This window comes from Ostrinia furnacalis, unplaced genomic scaffold (assembly GCF_004193835.3).
Source record: "Ostrinia furnacalis isolate ACB-3 unplaced genomic scaffold, ASM419383v2 OfSCF3798, whole genome shotgun sequence".
Taxonomy (NCBI): Eukaryota; Metazoa; Arthropoda; class Insecta; order Lepidoptera; family Crambidae; genus Ostrinia; species Ostrinia furnacalis.
Genome location: NW_021134037.1, coordinates 311,256 through 333,025, shown reverse-complemented (window position 1 = coordinate 333,025; position 21,770 = coordinate 311,256). Strand labels below are relative to the sequence as shown.

The 21,770-nt window shown below is 37.1% G+C and overlaps 1 protein-coding gene across 2 annotated transcripts in view; it reads left to right on the top strand.

Annotated features, from left to right (window-relative positions):
* Positions 1–531: 531 nt before the first annotated feature.
* Positions 532–21,770, top strand: part of LOC114358241 (retinal homeobox protein Rx1) — a 62,852-nt gene continuing 41,613 nt past the window's right edge. For both annotated transcript variants that reach the window (XM_028312133.1, XM_028312134.1), the window contains exons 1-2: positions 532–937; positions 14,427–14,683. In XM_028312133.1, the coding sequence (XP_028167934.1) occupies positions 535–937; positions 14,427–14,683 (660 nt within the window). In that variant the 5' untranslated portion in view covers positions 532–534. The remainder of the gene's footprint in view (positions 938–14,426; positions 14,684–21,770) is intronic.

Genomic DNA, 21,770 nt, shown 5'->3' with positions numbered 1-21,770 from the left:
GGCCAGGTGAGATGTATAGCCCTTGATTGGCTGCGTATTGATTAGTTTGATTAATTCCAATTGAGTTCATTAACATTTGCGTAATGGGGGATTTGTTCAAAGGCTTCATATTTAAATAAATCCTCGTTTAGCGTTTCAATTTTATGTTATTGTTCAGATAATAGATCACTATTATAATAACACTTTTAAGCAACTTTCAAAAGCAGCTTAGCCAAGTCAAGTTATTCAAAACGTCGACAAAACTGAGCCAAACAACTAATAAACGGTTTACCTCTCTCAAAGCTTCCTAACACCTAGCACAATCGGCCAATCAAACCAAAAAACTATTCAACCATCGCCTCTCAATACGAAGAAACTCAGGGGAAAATGCTAATACGCCGCTTCTTGCTTTTCGCCAAACAAAATCACATTGCGACCCCAAATTTCGCACTTTCAATGGGCAATTTTGCTCACCCCTCTACTAGGCTCCGCCCTTTTCCCTACCCCTGGCATTGTTTGGGCCGCGCGCCAGTCGCGTTCCGAAACGTATTCGAGATGGACGTGCCTGAAGAGCGTTACTATGGCAACCAAACGCCAGACCGTTCCGAAACGAACAGTCCGCGATCCCAAATGAGCAGTCCGAATTCTACATCATCTATTAATGTCACAGATCAAACGTTATCGCTACAGCATCAGCAGAACTTAGAGACTTTGAACAGGATGGGAATGTTTTTTCACGCTCAGCAAATGCATTTGAATCAGAGTTTTGAGTCGGTAAAGTCGAGGTTAGGCTTGACGCAAGTGGCAAGTGTGAGTCAGGGCCCGCGGCATACGATCGACGCGATTTTGGGCCTGAACGGTGGAAGGGTTAACAGAGTGCCGAGTGAGTTCGAGCAGAGAAGAGAAGAGAGGGAATGCGAGCCGGTGCCGGTTTCGCCGGGAGCTGTGGAGAGTGCCGGTGAGTGGTTTATTGTTTTTATCTTAAACTATTGTAGGTAGGTGATAAAGAAGGCTTTAAGAAAGGCGCACGACTCTCCCAAAAGCTTTCTTGAGAAAGACTGTAGTTATTCATTGTTTGTTTTGTATTAAGTTTAAAAGTTAAAAGGATCTGGAGTGTCAATGGCTTTTGATGTTAACTTTTGTTATAAGAGTGATAAAGAGTGTAAAGTAGAATTAAATGCGTAGGTAATCCACGTTCGTTATAAAGTTTTTGTAGTTACTAACATCATGCTCTTAATCCAAAATGAACAATAAATAGAGAAGGAGCTTTACGTTAACATGACTGTAAAAAATTAAACTAGATCTTGTTAAACCTTTTAGTTAGTATTTTTAACCAATTAGCTAATTTAATTAAAAAAAATTGAGTATTTTAAAACATTTTAAAGTGAATATAATTAAACTATCGGACGTTTTAAGACGTGACGTTTTAATTATAAAACCCCAAAAAGGTTTTGCGAGCTTTGGAACTTAAATTTTTTATTTCAAAAATATTAATACCTACTTACTACCACAATTTTCTTTAAATTAAAGTGCCGTAATTTCACAATATACAAACATAAGCGCCCAGCTTCATTAAGCTCATTGTGGAGCTTTCAAAGCGGAGAGGCGTAGCTTTTCTCCCGCCCGCCCCAGTTAGCCGCCCGCCGCACGGCGCCGACGGAAGTGTAGTTTGAGATGACGCGGTTTAGTGAAAAATAATTAAATAGTAAATATTTATATGTACTAAAGTACATAAAAGCTTTTATTTAATTTTGTTTACTAAGAAGCATTTGTTTTTTTTTATCAAGTTTAATTTGTGTATGTAAATATTTTACTTAAAATAACATTATTTGTGATTTTAAAACCACAGTAAAATAAAAAAAGCTAAAAATAATTACCCGGCATAATACCTCTGTAGAATACCTATAATAAAATTAAAACAACAATTTCACCCAGATAGAGTCATGCCAGATGTGTAGACTTAGGATGGATTCGACCAAACAAGAGTAAATAAATCTCAGAATAAATCGTCAGTTTTGACATATATCCTGAAATTGTCAATGTGCTAGTTATACCAGGAGTTATTCTTGGATAAAAGTTTGGTCGAATCCTTAAAGGTGCTTTTAAAGTCTACCATATCACGGGATCGTTAAAGGTATCTAGGAACATCTTATCCAGGTTAAGAATGTCAGTTTTTTATGTAATTGTAAAAAAATAAAAAACTAATAAACAATAAACCGACATAAAACATTGTAGTTCTCGTTCATATAAATTGACTTAAGGCTGATTTTTCAACCTTCGAATAACTTTATAACTAAAAAATAATATTGCTCTATTAACAGTTTCGGTTTTCGAAATATGCCAAACATTTTTTATTTCTTGAGATAAAAGATATCGGACGGTTTAAATACAGCCTTTAATTTATTTAATACATTAACTTGACTCTTCATTAACAAAATAATATTTTAACAACTGTAGACACAAAAATCAATGTTTAATTTTCATCATCATCATCATCATCTTAGCCATAGGACGTCCACTGCAGAACATAGGCCTCCCCCAAACTTTCCATGTTGCCCGGTTGGTAGAGGCCTGCGTCCAGCGCCTTCCTGCTACCTTTATGATGTTAATTATTGTTAACAAAATCGGATAATTGCATTGGTCGCGGTCTTTTTGGCAAGGCAATTTGTTAGCATCAACAAATTATTTCAATTTCGGGAATTTGTTAATTTTGTGGTTTACCTACTTACAATTTTGTTAATTATTACTTAACTAAATTTAATTTATCAATTTAGTTTAATCAAAATACATTTAACGTCTGGCCAGTTCGTCAAAATTATTTTTTCTAATAATTAAACAATTTATAGTAAAAATTAATGCAACATAAAGATAAATTACAATTACGAGATGTATGTAGGTTACTTTTTAAATTCTCCGTAAAAAAAAGAATTTTATGCGCTAAGATATTAAGATTATTATTATATAAGAAGTCGACATAAAGAACACCTAACAGCACCTTTTTTTTGTTTATCTGGGACCATTGAATACCGTTTAAAAAAACTTATTGAAACATAAAATATAGGTTTCTGTAAAGTTCTTCCTTAAGCTATAAATTAAACATAGGATGTGTTTTGCCTGATAAATTTTACATTACCCGTAACTTGGCCCGTGCGAGAAAATAAATTATAAATTCAAAACTTGCTTGTTTTATACACGGCACATTGAAGTAATAGCTTAATATCATGTATTTAGTCAAGTTTTATGCAAAATGGACATAATATCGCGTTAATTACAAACTTGTTACAAAATATATTTATAATTTGTCTTTAAGCTCTGAAAAATTTTTTTTATTAAAAAATAAAAAGATAACAAAGAAGTTGCCCTCAATATTCTTTATGTTATTTAAACCAGGCTAAGTTTTTGTGCCATTCTTAGATATTTTTGTGTTCGTAGCATAATTTTTAGTTGGTTCGCTTCGATTTGCACGATAAAGCGCTTAAAAATACGTATAAAGCTGAAAGTTTTCACGTTATTTAAAAGCGAAAAAGCTCGAGTAAAGTCGCAGCCTCAACTAGTCTCCTATAAATTAATTTCATAAAACCATTAACTAATTTACAACAAAATAACTATGACTTGCGTTTCTACACCGGACGCACGATCGATCGAGGTAATGCTTATTGATCTATAGATCAATGATTAATGCAGAATGATTTCTCAATAGATCATCGGTAGAAAGCTACCGTTGACATGCTGTTTCCGGCGTGTAAGTATTATTATACTAAACAAGTAGCTATTATGTATAATATTGGGTATAAACTGATCTGAAATCGATTATAGATTGTAGTTTTTTATTTTTAGATAATGCTAAAAGTAAGAGGTTTCGAATGGTACATATCCATTATTTGAATTGTTCGTATTAATAAATATGTATTATAAATGCGAAAGTAGCTCTGCCTGTGTCTGTTATCTATACCGATTTAGATAAAAGCTACATCTACTTTACTTAATATTATAGAGAGGAAAAATTTGATTGTTTGTTTGGTTGTATTGAATAAGAACGCCCCTACTATACCGATTTGAAAATTTCTATCGCCATTAAAATCCTACACTTATTTATTTATTTAAGTTTATTTTCCATATAATTGGTACATAAGGCGAACTTAAGGCCATGGGCGTTCTCAGCCAGCTAACCAGTTTACATTATCCCTGAAGAACGTAGGCTATAGAATATTTCCAAGAGGGAATAAGTATTTTCAACGAAGCAGCTAGTTTGATAAGCTACTTGAAGGCTTAAATAAATTGAGCGCCAAACATTGAGTTTTCAGATAGATTCAGGCTATTCTGTAACTTATTTATTAATACCGTTTGATAGAGCACGTGAAGCACTTTCAGGATCAGTAACCAGTTTTTCGATATCTTTTACTCGTATAGTTTAGAAAAAATCTAGTGAGATCACTTATCATTTCCACGTAGTATAACATTGAAGAAAATGTACAGTATTGTAAAATAGTATATTTAACGCCCTAAAAAAAGCAGTCAACAAAAAACCCTAACACACAAAGCTTATTAAAATCGTAGAGTTGAATTAGCGTGATTCGTTGTAAAATTAATTTGGTTAATTATGTAACTGCGTAAGCAATTAACCGCGTCTCGGACTTAGCCTACTTTCGAGATTGGTTACATGATTAGTAAACCCAAACAAAAAATAGTCGAGGTCGGGGACTATTCTGTAAGCGATCGAGATTTTAAAGCTTTTAATATGTGGGATATGATGTTCATCCACAATAAGGAAGCTAGATGTTAGTGCTTCCTTCCGAGCGGGTGTTATGCTTGGGGACCAAGGTCCAATTTACACCATCTTGGTTTGCCTATATATACTTTGGCAGGATATAAAACTCCGTCACCGCGATGCAGGTTTGTATGAGCGGCGGAGTGTGCCATAGTGAAGTAGTAACAGCGCCATCTGTTGGTCATTAGTTTGTAGTAGCGTCGCCACAAATATTACGAACTAGCTTTCCGCCCGCGTGGTATTTTGTCTGTCACAGAAAAACTTTATCGCGGCGTCCCTGTTTCAAAAACCGAGATAAAAACTATTCTGTGTCCTTTCCCGGGACTCAAACTATATCTATGCCAAATTTCATCAAAATCGGTTCAGTGGTTTAGGCGTGAAAGCGAGACAGACAGACAGAGTTATTTTCGCATTTATAATACTAGTATAGAAGTATAGATGGATTTTATTTAATTTTTTTAAGTAAATTATGTTAATTGCCAGGTCCTTTGTTTGCCTCTAGTAATTTAGAGAGGGATGATCCTACAGTGGGGATCATAGCGATGATGATGATCAAACTTTTGTTACTTACATTATAATACGAGTAGGTTAGGTAAACCCATAAAAATGTAAGTGATAAGATATTGAACTCTTCAAGGAGTTATTATTTACTAGCTTTCCGCCCGCGGCTTCGCCCGCGTGGAATTTTGTCTGTCACAGAAAAACTTTATCGCGCGCGTCCCTGTTTCAAAAACCGGGATAAAAACTATCCTATGTTCTTTCCCGGGACTCAAACTATCTCTCTGCCAAATTTCATCAAAATCGGTTGCGAGGTTTAAGCGGGAAAGCGTAACAGACAGACAGACAGACAGACAGACAGACAGACAGACAGACAGACAGACAGAGTTACTTTCGCATTTATAATATTAGTTGGGATACTCTACATTATTTTTACAGCTCACGCCTCCGTCGTCAGTTTTTTTTTTTTTTCAATACTCAAATCTTTATTGCATTTCACAGTGTACATTAGGTCTTAAATATATAATTGGATCACCATGAACCCTGTCGGGCACAACAACAATGGATAATTATTATTATTGTATTAAACTAGATTCTTAAATATTATTAATTAGAATAAATATTAAATTTTTGTATCCAGTGTATTATTATATTATAAGTAATATAATATTACTGTAATATATATTTAATTATAGGTTATGTAATTTGTTTTAATATTATATTTGTTTTAGATATTTAATTTTGTGTATTCTATTTGATATTTTTATCTTCTAAAAATTCCTTTATAGTGTAATAGCATTTTTGTTACAAATAGGAATGTGTTATTTTCATTTCACATAAATTAATCAAAATTGTAACAGTAATGTTAGCGTAAGAAGATAAAAAATACATACACAATTAATAGGTAGAGTTTACAAGTCGAATATTTAGGTGCTTGTTCTAGTATGGATTTTGTTTTTGTTGCATTATATTAGAAACATAAATAAAAATAGTTTCATGACTGTAAAGCGTTCGATTCTAAAATCGGTNTTCGATCATTAATATAGAAAAATATATGAAAACAAATATTAGTAAAAACTAAGTGTATGATTAGTGATATTATGAATATCAATGATTATGTTTTTAAAAATGTAGGTTTTAAATTTTTTATGAAGAATGATCATTATGATAACAAATTGTATGAGAAATATTTTCGGACCTCCAATGATAGGAATTGAAAAGTTATGTAAGAAAATGCGCTACCGTTTTTTTCTATTTCACATAAATTAATCAAAATTGTAACAGTAATGTTAGCGTAAGAAGATAAAAAATACATACACAATTAATAGGTAGAGTTTACAAGTCGAATATTAGGTGCTTGTTCTAGCATCTGGATATTATTTCTGGTGCATTTTTTCTTAGAAACGTCTATGACAAAAAATTTTGTTAAACCTCTTCGAAAATTTCAGTCTAAGATTGTAAAGCGTTCGATTCCAAAATCGGCCACCTGCTTAAGCAGGACTTGTTATAATTTGTGTGAAATTATTAATTAACTAATCGAGTTACTTATCATGATCGTGGTTTCGTGTGGGGTGAACGAAACCTTCCATTCGCTACGTAAAGTACTTGTTTACATTTTGACATTCGAATCACGACACAAGAGGTTAACAAAAAAAGGTTTTTTGTTTTTATTGTTGGAGAATTGTGCCCTTAATGCGCGACGGATTTTACCCCGAAAATAGGCTACGTAAGCCATCTTCGGGCACACCAGCGCCGCCAAGACAGCTAGGAGTCGGAGTGGACGCCATGGCCGAAATCGGTCGAATGGATCATGGCCAAATAAAGTGAGAGTACGACTTTGGACGATGGAAGACAGACGCTGTTTGATGTTAGGCAAAAGAGCGCGCGGCAGGTCGCCCATGCGATGGAATGACCAGGTCAAAACCGCACTCAATGGTCTACTCCACGAGTGCACAAGAAAGGCTGCAGTGCGGGAGGAATGGTGACGGATTGTGAGACTTGCCACCGGACCGGGTGTGACGACCACGACCACTCTGGCAAGAGTGTAGCGACGAAGAAGAAGGAGAATTATTGTAGGTATTTCATTGTTACGGGGATAGGTACAACTTCACAGTTATTGGTATACCGGTTAAGATATGAATTGTATCAAGTTGTTGGCGCACAAAAATCATGCTTTTATCTACTTATGAGAAAAGTTGTTAGAAACTTTGTTACACTATAATGTATACCTACTCATATAAAAAGTCATAACCATCATCAGATAATTCGTCTCCACCTGCAGGATTCTAACTTACCAGACTTCAGAGATAACTAGAGGATTTGACTTGTACTCTTATAAATAAAAATAATAATCTACTCTACTTATTATTATTGTTATATTTATACGCTTTGGAGCTCACGGGTCAAAAGTGGCCCGGTCCTTTATAAGGCTTGCGTGGGGATACAGATCCAATATTATTATTATTTACTGTACTGTAGCTTAGCGGCCAACTCAAGCTATTGGACCAATGATGCGATTAAGTAAGAATCTTATTTTGCAAATATTCCTCGAAGTGTGAGGAAAATACCTGGTAAATTGAAAAACTGAAATCCACTCGGGCAAAGCTCCGGGAAATGTCTTCTAATAATTACGAACTAGCTCTTAATAATCCGAAATACAGTTCAACATTCAACAAAGGCACACTAAACGCAATTACACAGCGGCATCTAAAAACCAACAAGACAACACAGGCAACTCATCAACTGCGATGCCCCCGCAACTCGATTACGCGGACATCGCCGATTCGATTGCGGCTGACAATCGATTCGCAATCGCCATTACTGACGAGTATTCGATTACCCGCTCGCCGCACGAGAGTTGATGTGTTTGTACAGCGACTGTGAGGGTAGTTACGAGTGATTATGGTCTTTATTACGAGATCATAAAGGGGATTTAGGTGGATACTGTGTTAGGTTTTAGGTTTATAGGTATATGTTCATTATTGTTCATATCCTACTAATAAAGGGTTGGAATGATGGTATTTTTAGAGATTGGTCTAAGGCTACTTAAGAACTAACCTACGGAGGTATTACTTGAAGCGTACTTATTTTGAGACGCAACTAGCTATTCCTCGAAGCGCACCTATGTTTAAAATTAGTTTAGTAATACATAAAGATTTTTAACTTTATGTTTATTAGGGCCAATTTTTCAATCGATCAGTGCGATGCTGGTTAACTTTTAACTGAAGTTTGGCACATGACAGTTTCAGTATCGGAAGAATGTCAATTTAATTTTTCAGTTAAAAGTTATCCGACGATTGAAAAATCAGCTCTAAGATGAATAAGAAGTACCAGGACAACAATAAGTGCGTCTAAAAATGGGTGCGCTTCAAAGAATACTTCACCTAGGGAGGTCTAGATGAAGCTTTGAATTTCTCCCTAGAAATGGATGGTACCTAAGCATTATAAACTAAGTATCCATGATTCTTGGTCTATAAATACTCGTTCTCATCACAATATAAAGTTTGTCCCTAACTACAACAAGTATAGTAGACTTAGAGTAGGCGCACACCGTTGATTTTTAGTTGGCCGATAGTTGTGCCCGATTTTAATTTGTATTAAGAATCGGCCAAATCGAATCGGCGTAGTGTGTGCACTCCCATACATGCCCATACTGATCATTGATCAACTGCCCGACTAAACTATCGGCCGACGAAAAATCAACGGTGTGTGCCTACTCTTAAAGTAATATACTACCACGCCAAGCGGCCTACTTAAATTCATAATTAATTACAGTCTTATCACTTCATAAACGAAATAATAAGTGCATTTTCGCACCTTAATCACACCACTTATAAAATAGAGAGTGAAAATTTTGATTAATATATTAAGTCATTAACCTGTCAAGTATCGATACAGGCAAAAACAAAATCGATTTAATCACAGCCAATTAACGGTTGAAATCGGTTGAAAAATGGCCGACAAAAACCGGTATAATCGAATAAAGCGGCCATTTTGAAAATTCATTACCGATGCGGGATCCGCGCCACAGTGTGTAGTATGTGTAGTAGATCAGTAAGTCAGTTTTGAACGAATTTGTTAATGCTTTTTAATTAGTATATCTTCAAATAACCTCAGTAGATCCTACTAATATTATAAATGCGAAAGTTTGGATGTCTGGATGCTCTTTCACGCAAAAACTACCGAACGGATTTTGATGAAACTTTACAGTAGGTATTATTGTTTATAACCCAGAATAACATATAGGGTATAATTTATGAATATCTGTGACAAACTAAATTTCACGCGGGTGAAGCCGCGGGCAAAAGCTAGTAGTCTATAATAGTTTAATAGCACCATAGCTAATCGATGGTTCAGTTGATGTTGTAAGCACGCTAAGCTCTACTTTGTGGCACCATCATCATCATCATCATCATGATCATCATCATCATCTCAGCCATAGGACGTCTACTGCTGGACATAGGCCTCACTAATGCTGTAACATCATATGTGAGTTTAATAAGGTTTGAGAAACCATCAACTTATGATAAGCTAACTTTTAAGAGGGTAATAGAAATACAATGTAGGTACAAGTTTATCAACATTATGAGATGTCGGATAAAATGATGTGGTGTTTAGCTTGACCACCGAATCATTATTTTGATTTGATAGCACCGATCTCTTGCTTGTGCCATTCATCATCATCATCATCATTTCAGCCAAAGGACGTCCACTGCTGAACATAGGCCTCCCCCAATGACTTCCACATCACACGGTTGGTAGCGGCCTGCATCCAGCGCCTTTCTGCTACCTTTATCAGGTCGTCGGTCCATCTTGTGGGTGGACGTCCCTTGTGCTATTGTTTGCAAGAAATGCAAAATTAGCTGATGGTTGTCCTAAAAATAGTTTAAAAAGGTTTAATAAGGACCTTACCTTTGCAAAAAATCTACTATTTATAGGGCAATAGATACAGAAATAGGGGCAGGAAAGTTCTCGAGTGGCGACCACGGGCTAAAAGACGTAGTGTGGGCAGGCCTCCTACTAGGTGGACCGACGATCTGGTAAAGGTCGCGGGAAAAGCCTGGATGCGGGCAGCGCAGGACCGTTCATTGTGGAAAACCTTGGGGGAGGCCTTTGTCCAGCAGTGGACGTCATTTGGCTGAAAAGAAAGAAAGAAAGAAAGATACAGAAAGATCTGAGTCACATTTGATGCACGGACTACTGAAGTAACTAATGTGTTATTTTCTTTAAAAAATCAAAATAATTACATGTAAAGTATCTATATTGCACCTGTATTATAATGTAAACTATCGTCTCACATCAAAACGAGCTACTCCTCAAAATGACCTGCCTCAGAGCCGATCGCAGCAAATCTGACACATGATTAGGGTTGCCTCATCAAAAAAACAACGAGACAACCCATTATGGACGATAATGCTCGCGAGTGTTGCCAGATTATCGATAATTATTACAAAAAAAGCCGAACAAGATCGTATCATGATAAGTGTAAAACGTCTTAATGCGTTGTCCATAATATTTTTATTTGTTTTGTGTGCGCGTTGTAATCTGTGGACTGATCTTAATGTACGCGCTGTCTCTTTCTTGCTTGGTGTATTTGCGTATGAGTGAAAGGGATAGTGATACAGTAGTCTGTTTTGACTTTTGATCGCTCAATCTATGACAAGCGTGGTCAATGATGGCCCGTTTTGTCACTTCAATCTCTGATTTCTTAATCGGTGTACCAAATGACAGATGACATTTTGATTTCTATAAGTTTGATATCATTATGTTTCTAGTAAGTAGTCTTTGGTTAATGTTATATTGTTGGATAAATATTTTAGGGTTGTCTCGTGTAGATTTTTTACTTATTTATCAATTTTTTATGCTTTGCTACTAGCTAATGAGAGTTATAGATGGTCAGATATTTATTTATTTAAAACTTATATGCACATAGAACGGCGTACATAAGGCGGACTTAATGAATTAGGTTAATTTTATCTCTGAGTAGCTCAGTGGTTACAATTCTTTTCAAAATAAAGATAGAGGGTTCAGGTCCTAAGTAAGGCAGTTACAGATTTAAGTAAAAAATGTCGATTTAAGAAATTTTATTTGACTACTAGCTTTTGCCCGCGGCTTCACCCGCGTGAAATTTAGTTTGTCACAGATCGTTATAAATTATAGCCTATATGGTTATAAACAATAATACTGTAAAGTTACATCAAAATTCGTCCAGTAGTTTTTGCGTGAAAGGGTAATAAACATCCAGACATCCAAACTTTCGCATTTATATTAGTATAGTATAGTATAGGATAGGATAGGATAGGATAGGATAGGATAGGATAGGATAGGATACGAGTACTACCAATAGTAGACTGAACCCCCAAGTAACACAAGCATATTTAGCTTAGTACGAGGGGTTAACATAGTAATTTGGGCAATACAACTAATATTCTTTACAAATATACAGACTTCAGCATCACATTTTCTAGAATTTTCTTTCTACCTTTAGATCGCGACTTCGTCCCCGTAAAAGGTGAAAATATTTTTAGTATAGGAAGATATTTTCTGAAGTTGCGTTTACTACTGTACAGTACAGTGAAAATTAATAACCAACCCACAAATTACAGACCACTACCGGAAGATCGCTTACTGAAACTAATTTTACAAACAAAGCGAGGAATGATAGCAGGATATCCGATTGTATGGTTGATGTATGGAGCGAATTATGGTATAATTTATTGCTTGAATGTTGGTAGAATTAGGGGTAGTGGTGGAAAGTAGAGATCTGTACAAACAATAAAATTGAAGTGTTTGTTTGTGTTGTTATTTTTGTATTGTATTTCCTGAGGTGCCGGATTTTTACCGAAAAGTTGTAGGTAGGTAGGATGTTCCTTTCATCATCATCATTCCACTGATGAACATAGGCCTCCCCTAATGATTTCCACAATGGCCGGTTGGTGGCGGCCTGCATCCAGCGCCTTCCTGCTACCTTTATGAGGTCGTCGGTCCACCTTATAGATAGGTAAACGTAGCCTCCACCCCACCCACTGCGTTCCTTTGGTAAGGCTGAAAGTGGATTGCCATACGCTGAGATGATGATGGTGATGATAAATCTTCGGAGATAATGCAACTATTACACAATTTCATAGGTAGGTACAGTTGACAGCACAGCAAGCTAAAAAATTATGGCATGACTATTTATAAACAGTTAAATAGGTGTTGTTTTCCTAAAATGTGTGCTGGTACAAAGAAAAAAATATTTTATTGGCACAGAACATAATGAAGATGGACATACAATAATAAGTGATCGTCGCAATCTGACGCCCGTATTCACAAACAATACTTGCTTAAGTGAAGCAGCAAATCGAAAGCACAGCGATGAATAGAGCTCTGTTATTGGTTCTTGTTTCACCCTGTGCGTCCACGCGCACTGTGAGACCTCATAGTAATGTTTGTGAATACTGGCGTAAGTCACACAAAAGCTATGTCGTATAGAAATACGAATTACAAATATCCAATGTCCATCTCTAGTCCGACCATATCTTTCACACAACTCCGTGCTAAATTTGAATATAATTGCATTACCGACAAGACACGCTGCATTAGCATACAAGTGTTTAACTACCCTCAATTGCGTTGATTTATAGCGCACGTTACTGATATTAGTGTAAACAGCGATAACTTGTGAACTGAAACGAGGGGTTGTGTGTTTAGAATGTTAAGTTCAGACTTTACGTTGATGTTAACCAAGTAGTGTCGGACTTCTATGGGTTTGATCACCGTCCAATATAGGTATTGTATTGGCATTTTTGTGGATTTGTTTGTACATACATTTGTGTACTGTATTCGTTGGTTCGTTCGTTCGTTTCAGCCGAAAGACGTCCACTGCTAGACAAAGGCCTCCCTCAAGGATTTTCACGAAGATCGATCCTGCGCCTCTCGCATCCAGGCACCTTCCGCGACCTTCACCAGATCGTCGGTCCACCTACTGGGAGGCCTGCCCACGCTACATCTTCCGGCTCGTGGTGTACTGTATAACTATTTCTATTGGATTGGTGTTTTCAAAGAAGTAAATAAGTGTAGTATTAGTCCTAGCCTAGATCACTCACTCCAACGACTTAGGTTTCCAAACTATGAAATGAAACCAATTTCCGATATCTTTATTATTATTATCCTGCTTTCGCCTCCGAGATTTATTTTACCGTGTAGTACCCCTGTACGACAAGCCAATCCGCACACAATATTCAGCGCAGTAGTAGTAAAAAACAAAAGAGCGGGCAACCCCACCCCTACCACGCTGTGGGCTCGGTGTCCGAGCGGTCTCATTCCTTTGTGCGCACGNTACTGATATTAGTGTAAACAGCGATAACTTGTGAACTGAAACAAGGGGTTGTGTGTTGAGAATGTTAAGTTCAGACTTACGTAGATAGAATCGCTTAGTAGTGTCGAACTTCTATGTGTTTGATCACCTTCCAATACAAATTTTAGTATTTTTGTCTATTTGTACAGTGGACCATAGTTCCAGCTACCCATTTTCGTTTTTTCCCTCGCTCTCATCAAATAGCAATTCTTTGCTATAGAACGAGACTTCATGACCGAAAATGGGTAGCTGGAAGTGTGGCTCATGGTTAATACATTTGAGTACATAGTGATCTAGCTAGACCAATTGCAAAAAGGGATGTATTGGTCTGAGTGTTTTCAAATAAATAATTATAGTATTAGTCCTAGCCTAGATCACTCACTCCAATGACTGAGGTTTTCAAACTACGAAATAAAACCAATTTCCGATATCTTTTTAATTTTGTTTTAAACATTGATGTGAATTTTACATACCTACTAAGAAAAATAATTATGTATGTAAACCCCTCTGCTTGTACTTGTGTCTGTCTTGTTAGTTGTCCTAAATAAATAAATAAATAAATTTCCAAACGCCCTGAAAAATCAAACAATACCGCGAAGTAAAACAGAACGGCGCCATCTCTTGGTCAAACTAGCAACTAATCCTAATAATTATTAAACTGGACTCTTGTGATGAACCTACTCGTAACATTATTTATGTTACTTCAGTTGTTACCTCTGTGGAATTAAGCTTACCACGAAGGGTTAACAGGATTGTTAGTAGTAAAGAAATAAATGAAAAAAAGAAAGAAAAAAATATATATTTGGTACTAAAAATGTTTGCTAAAACCATCCTTTTTTCCAGGCGAAGGCTCCTGCAACAGCAACGATGGCTACAGCAGAACCCCCCCAGAAGACAAGTCACCCCCCGGTAGTGATGACGACACCCCCCGGCCAGGATCCGCTGCAGACAACAAGAAGAAACACAGAAGAAACCGGACGACCTTCACGACGTACCAGCTGCATGAGCTGGAGCGAGCGTTTGAGAAGAGCCACTACCCTGATGTGTATTCGAGGGAGGAGCTGGCGATGAAGGTGAATCTGCCTGAAGTTAGAGTGCAGGTATGTTTAGGTTACGTTTTTTATTTAGAATTAGGACAGTTATGAAGTGGACTGCTAAGAATGGTGGGGTCTTCGTCAAACGCTGGACTAATGTGGTGAACCTACTCCAAATATGTACAAGTATTAAATATGTTGTTCAGCTGGAGCTAACTGCTCTAAAAAAAAGATATATTTTAAAAATTGGAAAAAAAACTGTTAAAACAATCAAAAAGAGCTAATCGCAAAACTTTTCTGTAACACTTTTATAGGTTGTGTTACACCTATAACTATAACACTTTTTAGCCGATTTCAAAAAGGAGGCGGTTCTCAATTCAGTTACATAGTATGTTTTTCTTCTATGTATGTACACCGTACACCTGTAATTACAAAAAGAAAGACATTTCTCTCTATCATGGTTTGCGAATAGAAGTGATCAAATTCAAATTCAAATTAAATAATTTATTTGTTAGAATACATAATCAGTGATTATTAATCACATCAAAAATCTAAAACTACCCATAACTAATAAAGTACCCTTTGAGGTTTGCACTCGCTTAACCGTTCACTTGTTTATCATGAAAACTATGACATATTTTAATATTCCAAATTGGGCTAAACGAAATACCCTCTAACTGAAATGAGGTACTTCGCAAACATTGTAGAGCCCTTCAAAAAAGGGTAAAGGGCCAATAATGAACCAAGGGGCTTATGCCACTCAATCCCCTGGCTTTGCAAGACGAACATATGTCAACCGTGCACGACCAGCCCAAAAGACCCCTCCCACCCTCACCAGGTTAAACTTTCCCAAACATTGAACGCGATTTTGGAGCTCCACATTATCTGGTCAGTTCCTAATTGCTTTCTTGTACAACTATAAAAATGCGCTCGCTCAAACAAATGTCAGGCTTATGATCATCGAAATATGGTTGGTTGTAGTTGTATGTACAAAGTGGTTTTGGTGTTTGCCAAATAAAACGGTGGTTAGCTAATCTGACACTCGGAAGGGTAAAATGATGTCAATGGGAAAATGTGTCTTCATTGTTGGAAGTGTAACTAAAAGTTGTTATTAGCCTTTTGTAGTTCGTAAGGGTTGACTACCCTTTAGGGGTAATTAAGAACTTTCTCCTACGTTGCAGAAATGCGACTCATGTACCAACTGGTGGGCTTTTAATTCGAGAAAGACTTTAGCAAAAACCCTTTTCTGTGTACACACTATCTGAACAAACTATGCACCTAGTGCTCTGAGATTCTTGTATTTTGAAGTTTTTGACATAAAATACATAGTACATACCTTATAAGTTTTGCCTCTTTTTGGACAATATTCAGTCACTTTTGTACAGACGACCTCTAGCTAAAACTAAATACTGTGACAGTGTTTTGCGACACGTGCTGGCTCGCGGACCATGAAGGTGTTATAAATGTAGTTGGTTTAGCCTGTTATCACTCTGGGCATCAGGGGAATGTAGACCAAATCCTTCTTTTGGCTCTGGTAGAGAGGGTCGTGCTCCTGCAATGGAAACTAAATGACCTATGATAGACCGACGATTTGTTGAAGGTTGTGGAAAGCGCCTAGACCTGGCCTGTCCAACAGTGGACATTTAGTTGAAATTAATGAACAAACTGTCTCTACCTCTAACTGTTTCTTACCGATAGAACTGCGATCTGTCGTAGGTCGCTCTAGAAGCTGTTATTCCGGTTGTTGTAGTAACTTGGGGCCTTTGACCAGCAGAGAACGTCTTTAAGTGGAAGCGGACAAACTAACGAACTGTCTACAAGTATACCAGGGGTTCCCAGATAGACCGTCGGCGTCGTCCGTCGCGGCGCTATCCCAAGGGCGTCGTGAGGCGATCGAAATGTAGTAAGATGATAGTGGCAATTTCTAAACTTGAGAAGCTATGCTCAGAAAAGACACATCCTTCTTATTAGCAGCCATTCAACAAAACCGCAAATTCCCAAGGACGTCAGTACTAGGTGTATGTTATGGATTTGTAGTTTCGGTTATGGATACGGTTACGGATATAGGAAAAATATTATATCGGTTACGGTTACGGATATTTTTTATTTCGGGTATCCGAAAGTTTCGGTTACGGTTACGGATATCCATAACATCCCTGGTCAGTACATCATAGAAAAAAAACTTTTTAAAGCCCTGGTCTATACCTACTATAGATTTAGTCTAGCCCACATATTGACACAAACTTTGCAGACGTCTGCCCGGAAGAGGCCGGTAATCCAGTTAAACTGCCCTGCAGGACTGCAGATTGAAATTACACACAAAATGGCCGGTCGATTTGATTACTCGCGTGATCACTCAATTTATATTACACTAGCTGTTGCCGGCGGCTTCGTACGCGTAAGTTTCGGTATATCACAGAAAGATATCACGCATGTTCCTTTTTAAAACCAGAGTAAAAACCATTCATTTTTTTTGCAGTGGGTCTTCAACTGTCTTTACAGATTACCTTCATCTTAATTCAGCTATTCAGCGTCAAACAGTTACCTTTTCAATAGGTAGATCTTTTAGATTCTAGCTTTCTTATAATTTAATGATGTATGTGAAATTATTTATGTTGTTCCCTTGGTGAAAACACGGTCCGGTGGTCGTTGTAATTAATTTCATCTAAATTCTCTAGCCCTCTTATTATAAAAGTTACACAGTTACACCCTAGTTGAAAATTGACATTTAGTATGGAAATGTCATTTTAATCTCGAGTTCATCCTAGGTGTAACTTTTTATTAATAAAGGGGTTTTTATTAATAAAGGGGTTAGAGTTTTCTAAAACCCTGTTTTGACGGATTCAGATAAGACGATGCGTAAGCATTCATAGTACAGATAAAACTACCTTCCACAAAATAATATTAAAGATTACTCAAACATTTTAAGAGTAAGACCCGTATATACCCCTTACCTAAGAGGTAACGGCGAATACGGGCATTGAATCACTCAAAAAAATCAGCGACTCCAAATTGAATCATATCTCAAAGCAATCTTATCAGTTAAAAGCGATTAATGCCTTTAAAAAGTCATCCAATCATAACATCTTTGTTACAATTAGCTTGGCCCCTCGATTCTAACTTTTACTTCTATTTAAAAGTTCTTTTGTCACTGGTTACCATTTATTTCCCTGACCTCTCATACCATAGCCCTAATATGCAACTACAGCTCTGAATAAACTGGTCGTACCCATTGTCAATGAGACCAGTTACGTTGAGCTCTGTAAGGGAACCAAAAGTACGGTAAAGGAGGTCTGGTTATCCTGGTATGGTGACAATGCGTACAGTCCATTAAGGGACAAACAGACAATGTGTATGTGATGGTAATCGAATTCGCTACGTTAGGCACGTTGTAGAGGGTAGGGTGGGGTTCAATTTGGGGAGAGTAGGATACGTTAGTACTTAATACTATTTGTTTTATATGTCATTATATTTTGTTTATGTGTGGCTATAATTCAAATTAAATTTATTTACTTATTTATTTATTTAAGGATAGTACACAGCACAATATCAATCTGTAATAACAATGTTTTTTAGTAGATTTTGTAGGCCAATTATGACTATCCAACATTAAACATTTCTACATACCTTCTCGAGTGACAACCATTATGGATTTAAATATCCTACTGAAGGGAAGCTAAAACATTATGTAATTTAAACAATGATCCGTAAAATAAATGTAAAAATATTCTTCGACAAAAATATGGTTTACTAAATAATGTAATTAAAAAGATGTTGCGCATAGCATTTTCTTTGTTAAGTAACCTTTTTGGGCATTCACAATGATAGACCGTTTCGTTTCAGTCAAATGACGTCCTCTGCTGGACAAAGGTCTCTCCTAAAGATTCCCATAACGACCGGAGTTGCGCTACCCGCATCCAGTTTCTTACCGCGACCTTCACCAGATCGTCGGTCCACCTAGTGGGGCCTGCACACGCTACGTCTTCCGACCTGTGATAAATCGTTCAGTTGGAAGTTATTGGAGCTCAAAATTGCAGATCATAGATGTTTGCTCACGAATCAAACATTGCTCGTTTGTTCGCAAAACATTCGCCGCTCGTTCGGTAAACATTGAAGTCTACTTAGGTTAGAGTAATTAAATGGCTAGCAAAGTATTTATTTCTCATGTAAAAATTGCTGAATTAGCACGATTATACGCAACAAATTAAACATTCTACATAGATCTTATGTAAATCAAAAGTGGCTCCAAATTGTTCGTGTAATATTACACACGGTGCTGCTCGCCAGTTCTGTTATACTTGAACTTGGCTGGACACGCGACCGCATGTCGAGATTACTTTTTCACACAAATATACCAGTTGCTGGTGACTGTACAAAAAGTAAAATAAAAATACAATCAAATATAGAAATAAAAATATCTGAACAATATTTTCAGGGCCCACATAAATAATAATAAATAATNACGTCTTTAAGTGGAAACGGACAAACTAACGAACTGGCGTCGTCCGTCGCAGCGCTATCCCAAGGGCTTCGTGAGGCGATCGAAATGTAGTAAGATGATTGTGGTCAAATACCTGCCTTGTTATGCATAAAAAAAAAAATAAAAAAAAAAAAAAAAATTCTAAACTTGAGAAGCTATGGTCAGAAAAGACCTATCCTTCTCATTAGCAGCCATCCAACAAAGCCGCAAATTCCCAAGGACGTCAGTACGTCACAGTAAAAAAGATTGGTTTATCGTTCGTTGGTTCGTTTCAGCCGAATGACGTCCACTGCTGGACAAAGGCCTCCTCCAAGGTTTTCCACAATGAACGGTCCACATAGCTCGTAGAGACGATGGCAGTTAGGGCAGAAAAGTTCTCGAGTGGCGACCACGGGCTGGAAGACGTAGCGTGGGCAGGCCTCCTACTAGGTGGACCGACGATCTGGTGAAGGTCGCGGGAAGAGCCTGGTTCCGAGCAGCGCAGGACCTTGTCTATACCTAGCACCATATCTAGCATTAGTCTAGCCGACATATTGACACAAACTTTGCAGACGTCTGCCCGGAAGAGGCCGGTAATCCAGTTAAACTGCCCTGCAGGACTGCAGATTGAAATTACACACAAAATGGCCGGTCGATTTGATTACTCGCGTGATCACTCAATTTATATTACACTAGCTGTTGCCGGCGGCTTCGTACGCGTAAGTTTCGGTATATCACAGAAAGATATCACGCATGTTCCTTTTTAAAACCAGAGTAAAAACTATTAAATTTTTTGCACTTGGTCTCAAACTGTCTTTATACATTACCTACATCTTAATTCAGCGATTCAGCGTCAAACAGTTACCTTTTCAACAGACAGATCTACGTTGTTGGTGGAAACACGGTCAGGCGGTCGTAGAATTAATATCATCTAAATTCTCTAGCCCCCTTAATAATAAAAGTTACACCTATTGAACTCTGGCTTGAATTGTCATTTAGTATGGAAATGTCATTTTAATCTAGAGTTCATTCTAGGTGTAACTTTTTATTAATAAAGGGGTTAGAGTTTTCTAAATCCCTGTTTTGACGGATTCAGTCAGATAGGACGATGCGTAACCATTCATAGTACAGATAAAACTACCTTCCATAAAATAATATTAAAGATTACATAACTCAAGCAATCAAAGAGTAAGACCCGTATTTGCCCTTACCTAAGAGGTAACGGCAAATACGGGCATTGAATCACTCAAAAAAATCAGCGACTCCAAATTGAATCATATCTAAAAGCAATCTCATCAGTTAAAAGCGATTAATGCCTTTAAAAAGTCATCCAATCATAACATCTTTGTTACAATTAGTTTGGCCCCTCGATTCTAACTTTTATTTCTATTCAAAAGTTCTTTTGTCACTGGTTACCCATTTATTTCCCTGACCTCTCATACCATAGCCCTAATATAGCAACTACAGCTCTGAATAAACTGGTCGTACCCATTGTCAATGAGACCAGTTACGTTGAGCTCTGTAAGGGAACTGAAAGTACGGTAGAGGAGGTCTGGTTATGCTGGTATGGTGACAATGCGTACAGTCCATTAAGGGACAAACAGACAATGTGTATGTGATGGTAATCGAATTCGCTACGTTAGGCACGCTTTGTAGAGGGTAGGGTGGGGTTCAATTTGGGAAGAGTAGGATACGTTAGTACTTAATACTATTTGTTTTATATGTCATTATTTATTTGGATATTTGTGGCTATAATTCAATAATAAATAAATAATAAATATCCTTGGACATTTTACACTGCGCCGCTAGTCCCAAACTAAGCAAAGCTTGTACTATGGGTACTAGCCTCTTACCTACGGTAGGCACCTATAGTTGCCAAGTCAAAAGTCACTTCTCAATACGGGTGGCATCTATTGTTATTTTGGCAAAGCCAATACTAAATCACGGTTTACGACAAAAAAACAATAAAATTGCAAATTAAGTGTAAAATGCGCTTGTAATTATGAAACTATATTAATTGCAGAATATAATATTCCAAATTTCAATACCGTAAGTCTTATACTTTTTAAAATATCTTGATGTAAAGTGGAGCAAACAATTTTATAGGTTAAAATACCCCGTATTGAGAGGCAACTTTGGGTTTCCAAGGGCCCGTAGGTAAAGGGCTAGACAACGGATAAAACATACAGAAATACTTAAATCAAATGTCAAAATCAAATAATGTTGCGCATAGCATTTTCTTTGTTAAGTAACCTTTTCGGGCATTCACAGTGATAGACCGTTTCGTTTCAGCCAAATGACGTCCACTGCTGGACAAAGGTCTCTCCTAAAGATTTCCATAACGATCGGTCCTGCACTGCCCGCATCCAGTTTCTTACCGCGACCTTCACCAGATCGTCGGTCCACCTAGTGGGAGGCCTGCCCACGCTACGTCTTCCGGCCTGTGATAAATCGTTCAGTTGGAAGTTATTGGAGGTCAAAATAGCTGATTATTGATGTTCGCTCACGAACCGAACATTGCTCGTTCGTTCGCAAAACATTCGCCGCTCGTTCAGTAAACATTGAAGTCTACTTAGGTTAGAGTAATGAAATGTCTAGGAAAGTATTTATTTCTCATGTAAAAATAGCTGAATTAGGACGATTGTACGCAACAAATTAAACATTCTACATAGATCTTATGTAAATCAAAAGTGA